General features: G+C 45.0%; 2 protein-coding genes across 2 annotated transcripts; one reads left to right on the forward strand and one right to left on the reverse strand.

Moving 5' to 3' along the window:
• Positions 1-6,461: 6,461 nt before the first annotated feature.
• Positions 6,462-9,787, forward strand: LOC311509627 (ATP synthase subunit beta, mitochondrial). Its single transcript, XM_084574865.1, has 10 exons — positions 6,462-6,593; positions 7,403-7,576; positions 7,670-7,844; positions 7,941-8,062; positions 8,157-8,341; positions 8,429-8,587; positions 8,685-8,807; positions 8,907-9,119; positions 9,204-9,405; positions 9,498-9,787. Exons 1-10 carry the CDS (start codon positions 6,491-6,493, stop codon positions 9,593-9,595), a joined length of 1,554 nt encoding a protein of 517 aa, XP_084430991.1. The 5' UTR covers positions 6,462-6,490; the 3' UTR covers positions 9,596-9,787.
• A 293-nt stretch (positions 9,788-10,080) lies between these two features.
• Positions 10,081-12,497, reverse strand: LOC311509628 (retinol dehydrogenase 7-like). The gene is made up of 5 exons (XM_084574866.1): positions 12,459-12,497; positions 11,608-11,922; positions 11,084-11,342; positions 10,817-10,980; positions 10,081-10,727 (listed from the first exon to the last, which is right to left on the reverse strand). Exons 2-5 carry the CDS (start codon positions 11,918-11,920, stop codon positions 10,507-10,509), a joined length of 957 nt encoding a protein of 318 aa, XP_084430992.1. The 5' UTR covers positions 11,921-11,922; positions 12,459-12,497; the 3' UTR covers positions 10,081-10,506.
• Positions 12,498-12,797: the final 300 nt, after the last annotated feature.

The following is a 12,797-nucleotide window of genomic DNA, read 5'->3' on the forward strand; positions in this document are numbered from 1 at the left end:
GAATAAAGGGTGAATTCAGTCTTTATTTGCCTGTGGACGACGGAGGTACACTCAGAAAAGTAGGGGACAGAAGGATCACCATAAAACTCTTCACCATATTTTAGCATTTACAGTCACTTAGCTCATATTCTGGTATTCTTGCAAGCTTCCCTTTTCCTTGAATTCACTTTTTTTGGCCACTCGGGGGCAGTGCAAAACAGCTGTGAACATGTGTTCTCGTCTCTACTTGTGGACACCTGCTGCCCAAGTACCGTTTCCAATTTGAAGTTTGCATCTGACTAAGCACAAACCAAGTCCTGGGATGTGTTCTTGCCATGTGCGTGTTTCCAAAATGACATCGGGAAGTAATTTTTTCCAGACCTAGGACTGCTAGCTATTCCAAAATGCAGCTCCAATTAAAGAATGACTGCAGTATGTACTTCAGAGTTGAACTTGACAAGTCGGAACTACACAAGTCCGATTGTGTCATTGACTGATGGCAAAACATCCTCATCGCCCCCTGTTGGGGGGTATATGTCTTAAGCCCCGCCCACTTTATGCTATCTCACGCTATGTGATGCAAAAAAACGTGGTTTCTGTCATATATTTTTTAATCAATCTTATCTCGATTCTCTATATTAATTTAAACTAAATTATTTTAAGGTATAGAATTCAATGCTTATGCAAAGTTTAAGGGTTGTGTGCTAATATTTGGCCAGGGCAGGAAGCAGGAGCACCATACTGGTTGCAAACGCCCTCACCAGCGCAAGACTATTACACATTGGTGTGAACATAATGGTGTCGTCAATCACTACATACATTCTACGGTTGCTTATTTACACTCCCACCCAGTACCACTAATTCATGTCTGTGTCTGACTAATGTAAGTCCATTTTTGCTCCAACTTTGGTCTCCACCAGGACCTGAGGGAAATATTTGGCTCGCCTTACGTATTCTGAGCAGGTAGTGGACAAAAAACCTTTTCTCCCACAAATGAAAGCAAGGGGCTAAAAAACAAACAAAAAAATACCTATGAACCTCCATGAAGCCAAGCGGAACAGTACAAACAACCCCCCCTTCCCATAGCATAAATGCATTTGATCAAATGTTATCGCGAAAATATTGACTTGGCTGTGTCAGAGCGTGTTTATGTTTCATTTAATTGTGTCTCCAGAACCTCGCCCTCGAAGTAATCCAGGAAGATGGAAAACCGTGGATTGGAGATTTATACCTTAAGGCAACACATCTTTCAAAAGCAGCGAACCATGATTCACCTGTGAAAACACCCAGAGCAGTCATTTGTTATTCTCGCTGTTAGCATGAATTACTGTAAACATACATTTTAAGGAGTCAGAGGGATGTAAATTATTACGGAGGTACAGCTGCTGTAGTGTTTAGAGGTAAACACACTTAATAATATATCTCTAAAATCATCAAGATCTGCACACTTTTAATACCCTGCACGTGCAATATTGTGATTCTTATTAAACTAGATGCGGAACATCCTCAGAGTCAGTCCACTTTTTATTGAAACCTGGTGCGTGTCCAATTCAGCGCCAAAGAAAAGTCTCATAATTCCTGTGTAGTCCCGGATCAGAGGAGTCTTAAAATCCCATAAGGCTGTCTGCAACCATAAAATGCTGGAACCGGAATCACATAACTCTGCAACAGGGATGTTTTTTTTACTGCCTACTGTATTACTTAAACCAGGGAAAGGTGTGCTGTCACTCAAGAATGCTGCCTTTACAAGACAGACCTCCTTAAATCCAGTTCAGTTCCCTTTGTGATGAGGAATGGGAAGAACCTGTTGCTGCCGATGTCTAATTTCTTATGAATCAATGAAACTTTTTGTGGCTTTGACGCCGCATAATAGCGACCCACTATTTGGCAAAACTAGGACACAGCCTAGCGTTGAAGTTCACGCTTAGTAAAAGTGGAAAACCACCGTTTGCAGAAAGAAATATTCTCAAAACCCAACTAATGCTTCTGTATACGCCTATGATTCTCACTTCCCTGATTTATTTCACAGCTGGAACTCTGAAATAATGAGCCTACACTTTCCTCCTGCTGCATTTAAAGCGTGCATTAACTTTGCTGACAGGTCTACTAAAAGCAGACCCCGGCGTGCCTCTCAACTGCCCAGCAATTAGGTGACACATTCACTCAAAGTATGGAAGTAAATGAATAATATCAAAGAGTATCGTGATGCTCAGTGCAGAACATTATAAAGAGCAGGGCTTGGCATTTTTATGTAATGCCATACAATTGAATTTAATGAGTAAATAGTTTCCTTGAATAGTTGTGTGACATAAAAAAAAAAAAAAACAAGAGGTCTTTCTTTTATGACAGTGCGGAAACGACCGCTTAGCTCTTTGATACTCCATAACTCCTCCAGGCTATCTTTCATGCGACTTTAGCTTAATCACTGTTTTTACAAGATAATGCTTGTTCTTCAAACGTATGGTTTGGGAAACCAAGCAGAAGACGACTGACATCTGAGGCTCTCGGGTGTCGCATCAGTTCACGCGTTTGCGAGACTACTCAGGGCTACAAAACAGATACATGTGTCCTGACAGGCTTTCATACCAGTGTGGTCTGGCGGGGAGCTGAAAAGAATCTTTATTGTGCAAATGCTGAGGCACGCCACACGATTGTGATAACTTAAACAACTGTGAAGCATCTTTTGCTTCAATGGCGCTCCAACCGTGACTATGCAGCAATGTCCTTCGCAAATACAGGCCGCGTCGTAGCTTTTGTCGCTTGAAGTGTGAACGCACCATTAAAAAACAGATTTATTGCTTAAAATTGGTCTCGGGGGCCAGACAGCCATCCTTCTGCATCATGGTCCGTTCACACTAGCAGTGAGAGAGCGACAAGCTAAGGCGCATTTTCAATGGAAGCTGCTGATATGTCCCTACAAGCTGATGTCTGACACTTGTTGCTAGGTGACGGGCGAACCACCGGACATACGAAAGTTGAAGCGGCTTCAACGGTTTCCATCGGATCAATGCGTCAGTGCTTATAAGTGCTTCCTCCTACAGGGGCGATGCAACAGTGTCAATGGTTGCCAGTGTTGCTGCTTTTGTTGCTCATCGTGAAGCTAGCTTTGTACGTCTGCGTAGGTACGTATCTTCGTGACCTATGCCGTAGCCTGACGTGCGCCTCTGTTGAAATGCCATGGCGACACGGACCGCAACAAGTGTGATTGACCCAAAAATTCATACATTTTTCATCCTTCCATTCCATCCACTCTTTTCTGCGTCGCAGGGACATCAGTAAAAATAACAGTTGTTCAACGTTTATTAGCTCCACGTCCAAAACACGAGCTGCAACGGTGTAGGCTACTCATGGCGGCTATATTGTAGACGTTGGGTAGATGTTGGGTGCAAAAGCATAAACCTAGCCTATAGGCTGAGCCGTACGAAACAGTGGCACTGGGAGGAGAATGCTAACGTCAACATGCTGACATGCTAACATGATAGCATCGTGATATTTTGGAGGTCTGTACTGTTGCTAAAGTTTGCTAATTAGCTACAAACATCAACCGGTAGTCGGCATGGAATCTCATCAGTTTTGCATCTTCCCAGAAAATAAGTTCAGGAGTTTTTTTTGTCTTTGTAATTTTATAATATATCTGGGAAAAATGTACAACTTACAACTGATGTTACCACTTGAATCCCATTTGAAGCTGGCAAATAATCTAGTAGAAAAGTCAGGGGAACTGTAGTTATCACAGTTCCCCCTGAAGGGAACATTAACAACATTAACCTCAGTATAAATTGATGGCGATCATCATTTTGCAGACGTATGGTCATGTGGTATTTGACCTGACGGCGGCATTAAAAGTAAAGGGATCACAGTTTCTCCTGAGGGCATGACCATGAGCGTCTGAGCCATATTTCATCCCGGCCCCTCCAACGGTTGCAGAGACGTGATTGTCTGAGAATCAAGAGGAAGAAGTCAGAGGCTGAAAGTGGGATTCATCATCTGGAAGTCATGAATATTTGTGCAGCATGTACAACCTTCTCTACTTTGCCTAGAGCCATGTCGCTAGCAGGACCAAAAATGGAAAAAATAAAGACAGCATTCTCATCATTCTTGTCTATTTATGAAGTCCAAAATTAAAAATAGATAATTATTTCCTCATAAGCACTTCCGGGTTTATCTCTGTGTCTGTGGTTTGGAATAAGCAAACATTTAGAACAACAAATGGAAAACAGATTCCACAGAAAACGCCAAGGCGAGGATCATCAGATTTTTCCCTTGACTGATGAAGCAGATCTGTTTAAATTGTAACCACCCTGGATTGCAGGAAACAAGACCATTCTTGTATCAATCACGCCGCTATGAACTCATTCAACTAGATCACTGTAGCTACAGAAACCTAACACGGCCCATCCAAACACTAAGGGAGCGTAGCCAAATTACCTCAGCACTGACTAAATGGCACAGAAATTTAAAACTGATTTTTGCCCGTGCTGGCAGCCTGCGATAACTCCTGCATGTACCTGGAGCGATCCTGAATGGGAAACCACGTAAAAGCCTAAACACAGAGACCTCAGTCATCACTCATCTGAGACTTTACTTTGAGGGATGATCTGGATCCTTAATTCAAATATGTGCTGTGTTTTCGCAGACAAATTCAGACTAGCAGAGATGCCTGCAGATGGTCAGATAGTCATCTGTGGGTATGGGGAGGGATGCCAAGTCTCGTTCAATCACTTCAAGCGATATCCAAAACAGTAGGTGTGTTTTAAACTGTGCAAATCCAAAGGATCTGTAAGACTGAGAGTTTGTCTCATTATGACTGAACACACCTGCAGTTATCAGCTGTACGGCGCACACTTTTTTATCTATGTGTAGTCAGGATGATAATTTGATTTTATGTGCGCATAGTAATAAGGGATGACTACTGCGTCTGACATTTGAAAATGAATTAGTATACATTAGTCATGCTAATTCCTGACATGGTTTTAATTTGCAACGGATAAGAGTAAAATGATTTAATTTCCTCAGGAAAAATGGCTTCTCGTTTGAAGAATAATGTGGTAAAGATATAAACTGGAAGGTGTTGCAGACTATTCAAGATCAGTGCATGAAGACAGATTCTCCTTTCAACTGGGTACTCATGCATGCATTAAAACACATACAGTACAAATCCCTGCTCTTGCGCAAAGCCAACATGCGTCCACTCTGCCTCTTCTGGTACAGCAGCGCTCTCTAGTGTAAATATGGCGGGCTTACAGTGCACACTTAGGCTCTGGCCTAATTCCATCCAACATACTAACTGCTATACTATCTTTTGATGATATAAGAAACGTACAGTATGTACTTGACGAGGTTGAACTTGCAGGAAAAGATGCACAGTGCTTGTTTCCCGATGGGTTCCTGCAGCTGTCTCATCTCTAACCCTAATTTCTTTTAATGCCTCGCAGCTGTGTGCAGCCTCCTCTGCTTCCTTTCTGCATTGCATTCTGAGACAAAATAAAGATGAGCAGCACTCTTAAAAACTCAGTCTGCATGCTGCGTCACTTTTCCAATGCTAACCTGGCCAGAAGAAGTATGCAGTGGAAATGGGGCACAGCTTTGCCTCGTCTAGACCGGGGGCTCCCAGGAGTCCGAGGGGAGGGTTTGCAAAGTGATTAATTAGGTGGGACATTAGATTTATGTTCTGACACTTTTTTCCTGGGAAATGTTTTCATATAGGAAACGTTGCTTTTGCTGTGAGAGTTGTATGAATATAAATAATTTATAGAGAATTTATATTGTTGTAGCTGGTCAACTCGGGTTTATTGTTGTTTTGTATGTTAATTCTTACTCTGCAAAGTAATAAGGAATCTTAAAATGTATAAAAATATATACTTTCCTCTTGAAATTTAGCAATGTGAAAGTATAACATTTACTAGTTACGTATAAGTCACTTCAGAACATGTACTTCAAACCAGTAATTTACTTTTAAAAACTGTCTTTTAGTAGAAAACGTTGGTATGACGAAGTTTAGCGACTGATAGCTTACGTTTAAGTGAAATAATACAACAATGGATTATGTTTTATCATTGCAGCATTGTAAATACAGGCTTATTCCTGTTGTTGTTGGTCAGACTGCACATTAATCCTATTCCGGCTGGGGATGAGGGCGCTGCTAATGACCTAAACAGGAGCTGAACAACAAATGTCACAGGGTTGCCCCCCCTCTTTTTATGGGACATTTAGATCTTTACAACTCTGCTCTCGTGCAGATTAACATTAATTATTATCCCAGTTTAAATAAAAACTTCAATTATGTACAGCTTTTTGTCTTAACTGTCATTCAACAGCCACATTTACTGTCAAACATGCTACTCTCTCTCTCTCTCTGTGTGGAGGACAGAATGTCAGCTGGACGCGCTCAACAACTGCGCATGCGCACTCTATCCTCCCTACGTTGCACGCAAGCGCAGTCGGCCTCGGCGGTCATTCATTATAAAGCCCCGAGTTGCTCCGTCTCTTTCCACCTTCAGCCATTTTGACAATGTTAGGAGCTGTGGGACGCTGCTGCACCGGGGCTCTGCAGGCTCTCAAGCCTGGGGTCCAGCCCCTGAAGGCTCTCGTTGGATCCCCAGCTGTACTTTCACGTAAGTCTTAGATGCTTGGTGTTTTTTTTTAAAGCGAAGTCGCGTGAAGAAATAACGCATTTACCGCACCTGTCAGAAGAGGGCAGGGGCTATGCTAACGTTAGCTAGTGTTAGCTAGCGACACGCCGGCTTGCTCTGTGCGGTGGCGTAGCAGGCCTCAATAACAAAATGTCAAATTTGAAACCCCGATTGATGCTATTAAATATATAAAAACGATAAACACGGGTACTTATGCTCATGTTGACTTGTGTTGTACGTGACAAAATGACCTAGCTGCGTTTTTCTTTATGCTAGCAGGAATGACCTCTGAGTAATGACATGAGGCGGTGTTAGCATCATCAGTTAGCATTACAAGTTGCACGTTAGCAAGGTTAAACTGTATGCAAAGTTTAACACGTCTTATAGCAGCATTAGCTATCATAACAAACTATAAACTTATTTCTGTTTTAAAGCTTTTAAGGTTGTAGCGTTAGCAACGTTAGCTTCATTCATCTGTCACTTTGTGTTGTCAAGAGAACTAGCTTATTAGCTTGCACGTATCTATCAAAATATGGTTATATTGCCTACGCATTTTTATATTTTCTTTGCTTTTGTGCTAATTCACAATTAAAATTAAAGTTTAATCCATAGTTTGACCGATAAACAATCGCTTGACATTGAGACGCAGCGTCCAGACATTTGACTAGCCCTTTTCCGGTGCCTTCCAGCGGACAGGGACGCTTGTGTGTGTGTCCAAATGAACATAACAAGGTCACGGCCCGTAGCACGCATGCATGCATGCTTGACCGCTGTCTGGTTTACCTTTGCAGGCAGAGACTATGTCGCACCTGCCGCCGCTGCCAGCGTCGCCACCGGGCGCATTGTGGCCGTCATCGGCGCCGTCGTCGACGTCCAGTTCGACGAGGGCCTCCCTCCCATCCTCAACGCCCTGGAAGTGGCCGGCAGAGAGTCCAGGCTAGTCCTGGAGGTGGCTCAGCATCTTGGTGAGTTGCAAATACATCTCCTGCAAGCAAAAAAAGACAAGTTGCATACACTTTTTAAAACGAGCTGTGAACTAAAATCCTTCTTGTTTTTAGGGGAGAGCACCGTGCGTACTATTGCTATGGATGGTACTGAAGGTCTGGTTCGTGGACAGAAAGTTTTGGACACCGGTGCTCCCATCAGAATCCCAGTGGGTCCCGAGACCCTTGGCAGGATTATGAATGTGATTGGGGAGCCCATCGATGAGAGGGGTCCAATCTCCACCAAACAGTAGGTTCACTCTGATGCATTTTGTATCGACTTGGACGACGATTATGATTAAAGAAGATAAATACTGGGTTTTCTTTTTGCCCCACCCCTTCACAGGACTGCCCCTATCCACGCTGAGGCTCCTGAATTCACAGACATGAGTGTGGAGCAGGAGATCCTGGTGACAGGCATTAAGGTGGTGGACCTGCTGGCCCCCTACGCCAAGGGAGGAAAGATTGGTACGTGCTGAAGCATGTTTCCGGGATTGATCTCTTCAAAGCTGCTCTGTAATGTAACACTAACCTGCGTTTTTTTTCCCCCTCGTGGTTGCAGGTCTGTTCGGTGGCGCCGGTGTGGGCAAGACTGTGCTGATCATGGAGCTGATTAACAACGTGGCCAAGGCCCATGGTGGTTACTCCGTGTTTGCCGGCGTGGGAGAGCGTACCCGCGAGGGAAACGACTTGTACCATGAAATGATTGAGTCTGGCGTCATCAACCTGAAGGACACCACCTCCAAGGTGAGAACTGTGGGAAAGCAGACGCTGAAAATAACACGTATTTCTGAAAAAATATCTCCTACTTACCACTTCTCTTATCGTTGCTAGGTGGCGCTGGTGTACGGACAGATGAACGAGCCCCCTGGCGCCCGTGCCAGAGTCGCTCTGACTGGACTGACTGTGGCCGAGTACTTCCGTGACCAGGAGGGTCAGGATGTGCTGCTCTTCATTGACAACATCTTCCGTTTCACACAGGCTGGCTCTGAGGTCAGTGAAGGTTTCCCCCTAAATGTCAGGTTTTATAAGACTCGTATACAGGAACGTCAAACAATACTGACTGAAGCCTCCTCCTTCCCCCTCTCAGGTGTCTGCCCTTCTGGGTCGTATCCCCTCTGCTGTGGGTTACCAGCCCACTCTGGCCACTGACATGGGTACCATGCAGGAGAGAATCACCACCACCAAGAAGGGTTCAATCACATCTGTGCAGGTGAGCTTCAAGCTGTGCTGTAACATCTTAGCCCAGGATTGTATCTGATTAATAACCCGAAGATTACCAAAAAAAAACAAACCTCCTTTCTCTCCTCAGGCTATCTATGTGCCCGCTGATGATTTGACTGACCCCGCCCCCGCCACCACCTTTGCTCACTTGGACGCCACCACTGTGTTGTCCCGTGCCATCGCTGAGCTGGGTATCTACCCCGCCGTCGACCCTCTGGACTCCACCTCCCGTATCATGGACCCCAACATCGTCGGCGCCGAGCACTACGACGTCGCCCGTGGTGTGCAGAAAATCCTCCAGGTTTGGAACTTCATAATCGTTTTCTCTTCACAGCTGCAGCCAAACATTTTAATCAGGCTAACTAGTTCATATTTCCTTTTGCAGGACTACAAATCCCTGCAGGATATCATTGCCATCCTGGGTATGGATGAGTTGTCTGAGGAGGACAAGCTGACTGTGGCCCGCGCCCGCAAGATCCAGCGTTTCCTGTCCCAGCCCTTCCAGGTGGCCGAGGTCTTCACCGGCCACTTGGGCAAGCTGGTGCCCCTCAAGGAAACCATCAAGGGATTCAAGAGCATCCTTGGTGGTAAGTATTCAGAGCTCCCTTTTTAATAGGAGTTGTAATCCTCACTCTCTCTGCCTCTGCTTGGGGTTACTAATATGTGGCTTTGCTTACAGGCGAGTACGATCCTCTGCCCGAGCAGGCCTTCTACATGGTCGGCCCCATCGAGGAAGTGGTCCAGAAAGCTGAGAGGCTGGCTGAGGAGCATTCATAAACATCCAAATAATGTTGAGGGGTGTAAAAGAAAAGGAGAAGGGGAGGGGGGTCCTACAGTTAGGAGCACTTGGTTTGTAAAACATGTCAAAATGCAAATGTACCTGTATCGTCATCTTAAGAAGAAGTTCTATTTAATGTTTCCAATGAAAGATGGAATAAAATGCTGTCTTTACAACAAAAGAAATAAGAACTTGTCTACTGTATATTTCCTGAGAGTTAAAATAGTTGTCAATCCAGCTTTGTGATATGACTGTCCTCATCCGCTCTGACCACAAGATGGCGCACTTGAGCCGTGTTTAGCTTCCTGATCTGTGTTGCAGCTCGCCAGTACTGAAATAAAACGGCGGACAAATAGTTGGATGCGTTGTTTGAGATTTCTTGGGGAGTTTTTGTTTGTGCACATAAGAGTGTCTATATGGAGGTGGAAGTGATCCAGGATGTTTTCTAGGTTCCCAACCTTGAGGAATCTAATAAATAAACGATCCAAGGACATGAGATTGTTTTATTGCGGGGTTTCTTTTATTATTTAGGTCGTACCAAAATATGAACGATGGAAGATGAGGCCCAGAATAATTTGTTAGTACATTTTAACTGTAATATGACTTGTGGAGGGGTAAATTATACCTGGATTGTAATCAGAAGTGGGTGATTAATTCAAGTTTTTGCTCAAATTGACACTTCCTTATGTGATTGCCTGCGAGCCACAGAAACAGACACATGTGAACTTTGCAATCCAGTCTTTTATTGCTCTGTTAACCTTTCACACATGCCTATCACCAAGGACACACGTTTACACCGGACCTATCTGCTTGTAGATAAGACGCCTCCCATCAGAAAAGCAGGGTATAAGCTGTGCTAATAATAAGGGAAAATTAAATTGTTTCCCCGACTTACTGCAAGGCTGATTCACTACAGCTGCTTTGCAATAGGAATGGCCTCTTTCAGCATCAGATAATCGCTGACGCAGCTCGGCATGTACGACAGCGGCAGCCAGAAGAGCTTGGCGTCCCAGCCCGGGGAGTAGCGGGTGCGAGGCCGCACCGCCGACACCGCATGCTCCATACAGTTGACCACCTTCATCAGATCCCCGTCGCTGAGCTGAAGGAGTTTTTCAGACGCCACAGACATAGCTAGGAGTGGAAAGATAAAATCAAACATGAATATATATCATGAGTTAAAAGCTTGTGCATAATTGTAGAAAATAATGATGTGTGCATACCTCTTTGTACATAATCACTTCCATAGTCATCTCTGGTCTCCTGGGGCAGCTTGTCCCACAGCGCTTGGACAGATTTACTCAGGATTTTGCTGTCAGTCACGTTAGTCTTGAAGAACCCCGGCTCGATGCACAGCACCTTGACACCGAAAGGCACCATGTTCAGCCTGAGAAAGACAATTTAATTTCGTCAGGGCTTGTTTGCAAGCTCATAAAACTGTTGACACACTGGCCCCGAAAACACACGGGAGGAGAGGGTTAATGTTTCACCTGAGGCTGTCGTTGAACGCCTCGACGCCGTACTTGGAGACGGTGTACGGGCCCCCGACGGGGCTGATCCTCCCGAACACGCTGGCCACGTTCACCACCCTCCCCCTGGCCTTCTTTATCAGCGGCAGGACGCTCAGGGTCACGCCGATCACCCCGTTCAGGTTCACCTCCAGCATGGACTTGTAGTCGTCGAGGGTGAGCCAGTCGCACGGGGCGGAGGGGACGGACACGCCGGCGTTGTTCACGACAGCCCATAAGCCTGGGAGGATCACACAACCTCAATCTTGTCAACACATCCTGAATATATTTAAGAAAAGACACTTAATACTCAAATTTGTTCGAGGCCCAGAGCCAGAGCAAACTAACTATCAAACAAAGCCAAACTAGATAATCTTTTTACCTTTGAGGCATTTAAATGTAAATGTGTTCCTATCATGGTTATCCTTGAATGACGGTGTCGCCACCAGTTTTTAATCCTCAGGGTCAGAGGGTCATGGCTCGAGCGCAGACCCTCAGACACTCACCACGCTGCCCAACTTTGTCCTTGATCATCGCCGCCACCTTGGCGATGCTGTCCTCAGACCGGACGTCCAGGTGCGTCGTGATCAGGTTCGAGGAGCAGGCCTTCCTCAGGTCCTCCTCTCCCTTCTCGGTGTAACAGGTGGCGATCACCCTGAAGCCCTGCTTGTCCAGGTGCCGGGCCAGGAGGTTGCCGAAGCCGGAGTCGCAGCCCGTGATGTACACATACTTGTTGCCTTTATCCGGGACCCTGGGCAGCTCTTTGACCCAGCGGTACACGTAGTAGAGGACCACCAGGCCCAGGAGGTACAGGTACATGGCTGGAGGAACAAACAAACACACTAGTGGTTGTGAGCCAAACCTGTGAGGCAACACACTATTGTGTAAGCCTGAACATATGTTTTTATTGAACTATATTCATAGGAAATTAACTCCCCCATCCTCTTAAAATGAACTGCAGCATCAACCCTTTATGAAATGGTTAAAATGTGAGCAAAAACACCATTAAAATGCTAATATCCTACGCAATAACATGACCCTCAAACGCAACATTCCTGTCCGTTCACTACAACGCGACGTATAGCGCGTAAAAGTAAAGTAAAAGTTATTTTAGACACGCGTAGCGGACACTTTTAATCAAATATAACCTGCCGCAAAGCATAAGTCTAAATCACCAATTAAGTGAAACACGCCGTTGCAGATTTAGTTGTGCACAATTGCGCAATAATGACCTCAAAGTGCACTAACCCGGGGTTTCTTTACTTGTTTAAACAATTATCTAAAAATAAAATAAAGCTCTATTTAATTTATCTTGTGTTTACAAGGAGGCGGAAAAAAACGACAAAACACTCGTTACCTTTTCCTACAAAGGTGTCCGTGGACCGTCTGCGCACTGACTGGCTGACTGGCTGAGTGTGTGTGTGTGTGTGTGTGTGAGGGGTATTCACTGTGGACGAGCTGCGTGGAAGGGAAGCACCCTGCAGCCGCTGTGGACCATAGACTGTAAATAAAAGAGCTGCGGGCGGGACAGCTGGCGCCATCTGTCGGTAAGAGGAGGTAACTGCGGCTACAGCTCAAACTGGACTTATTTTATTCTACAGGACATTATATCCCAAAGATTGTCAATGGGGTTAAGGTCTGGACTCTGTGGTGGCCAATCCATGTGTGAAAATGTATGAACGTGTCTGTTAAAAAG

The sequence above is a fragment of the Chelon labrosus genome (assembly GCF_963514085.1).
Source record: "Chelon labrosus genome assembly, chromosome: 24".
NCBI lineage: Eukaryota > Metazoa > Chordata > Actinopteri > Mugiliformes > Mugilidae > Chelon > Chelon labrosus.

What these genes read in the sequence shown, in the direction of transcription:
- LOC311509627 (XM_084574865.1), top strand. Translation starts at nt 6,491, where the DNA reads ATGTTAGGAGCTGTGGGACGCTGCTGCACCGGGGCTCTGCAGGCTCTC. An exon ending in TGAAGGACACCACCTCCAAG is followed by an intron (nt 8,342 to 8,428) that starts GTGAGAACTGTG and finishes TATCGTTGCTAG; the next exon opens with GTGGCGCTGGTGTACGGACA. An exon ending in ATTCAAGAGCATCCTTGGTG is followed by an intron (nt 9,406 to 9,497) that starts GTAAGTATTCAG and finishes CTTTGCTTACAG; the next exon opens with GCGAGTACGATCCTCTGCCC.
- LOC311509628 (XM_084574866.1), bottom strand. Translation starts at nt 11,920, where the DNA reads ATGTACCTGTACCTCCTGGGCCTGGTGGTCCTCTACTACGTGTACCGC. An exon ending in GCGTTCAACGACAGCCTCAG is followed by an intron (nt 10,981 to 11,083) that starts GTGAAACATTAA and finishes TGTCTTTCTCAG; the next exon opens with GCTGAACATGGTGCCTTTCG. An exon ending in AAGTGATTATGTACAAAGAG is followed by an intron (nt 10,728 to 10,816) that starts GTATGCACACAT and finishes TTCCACTCCTAG; the next exon opens with CTATGTCTGTGGCGTCTGAA.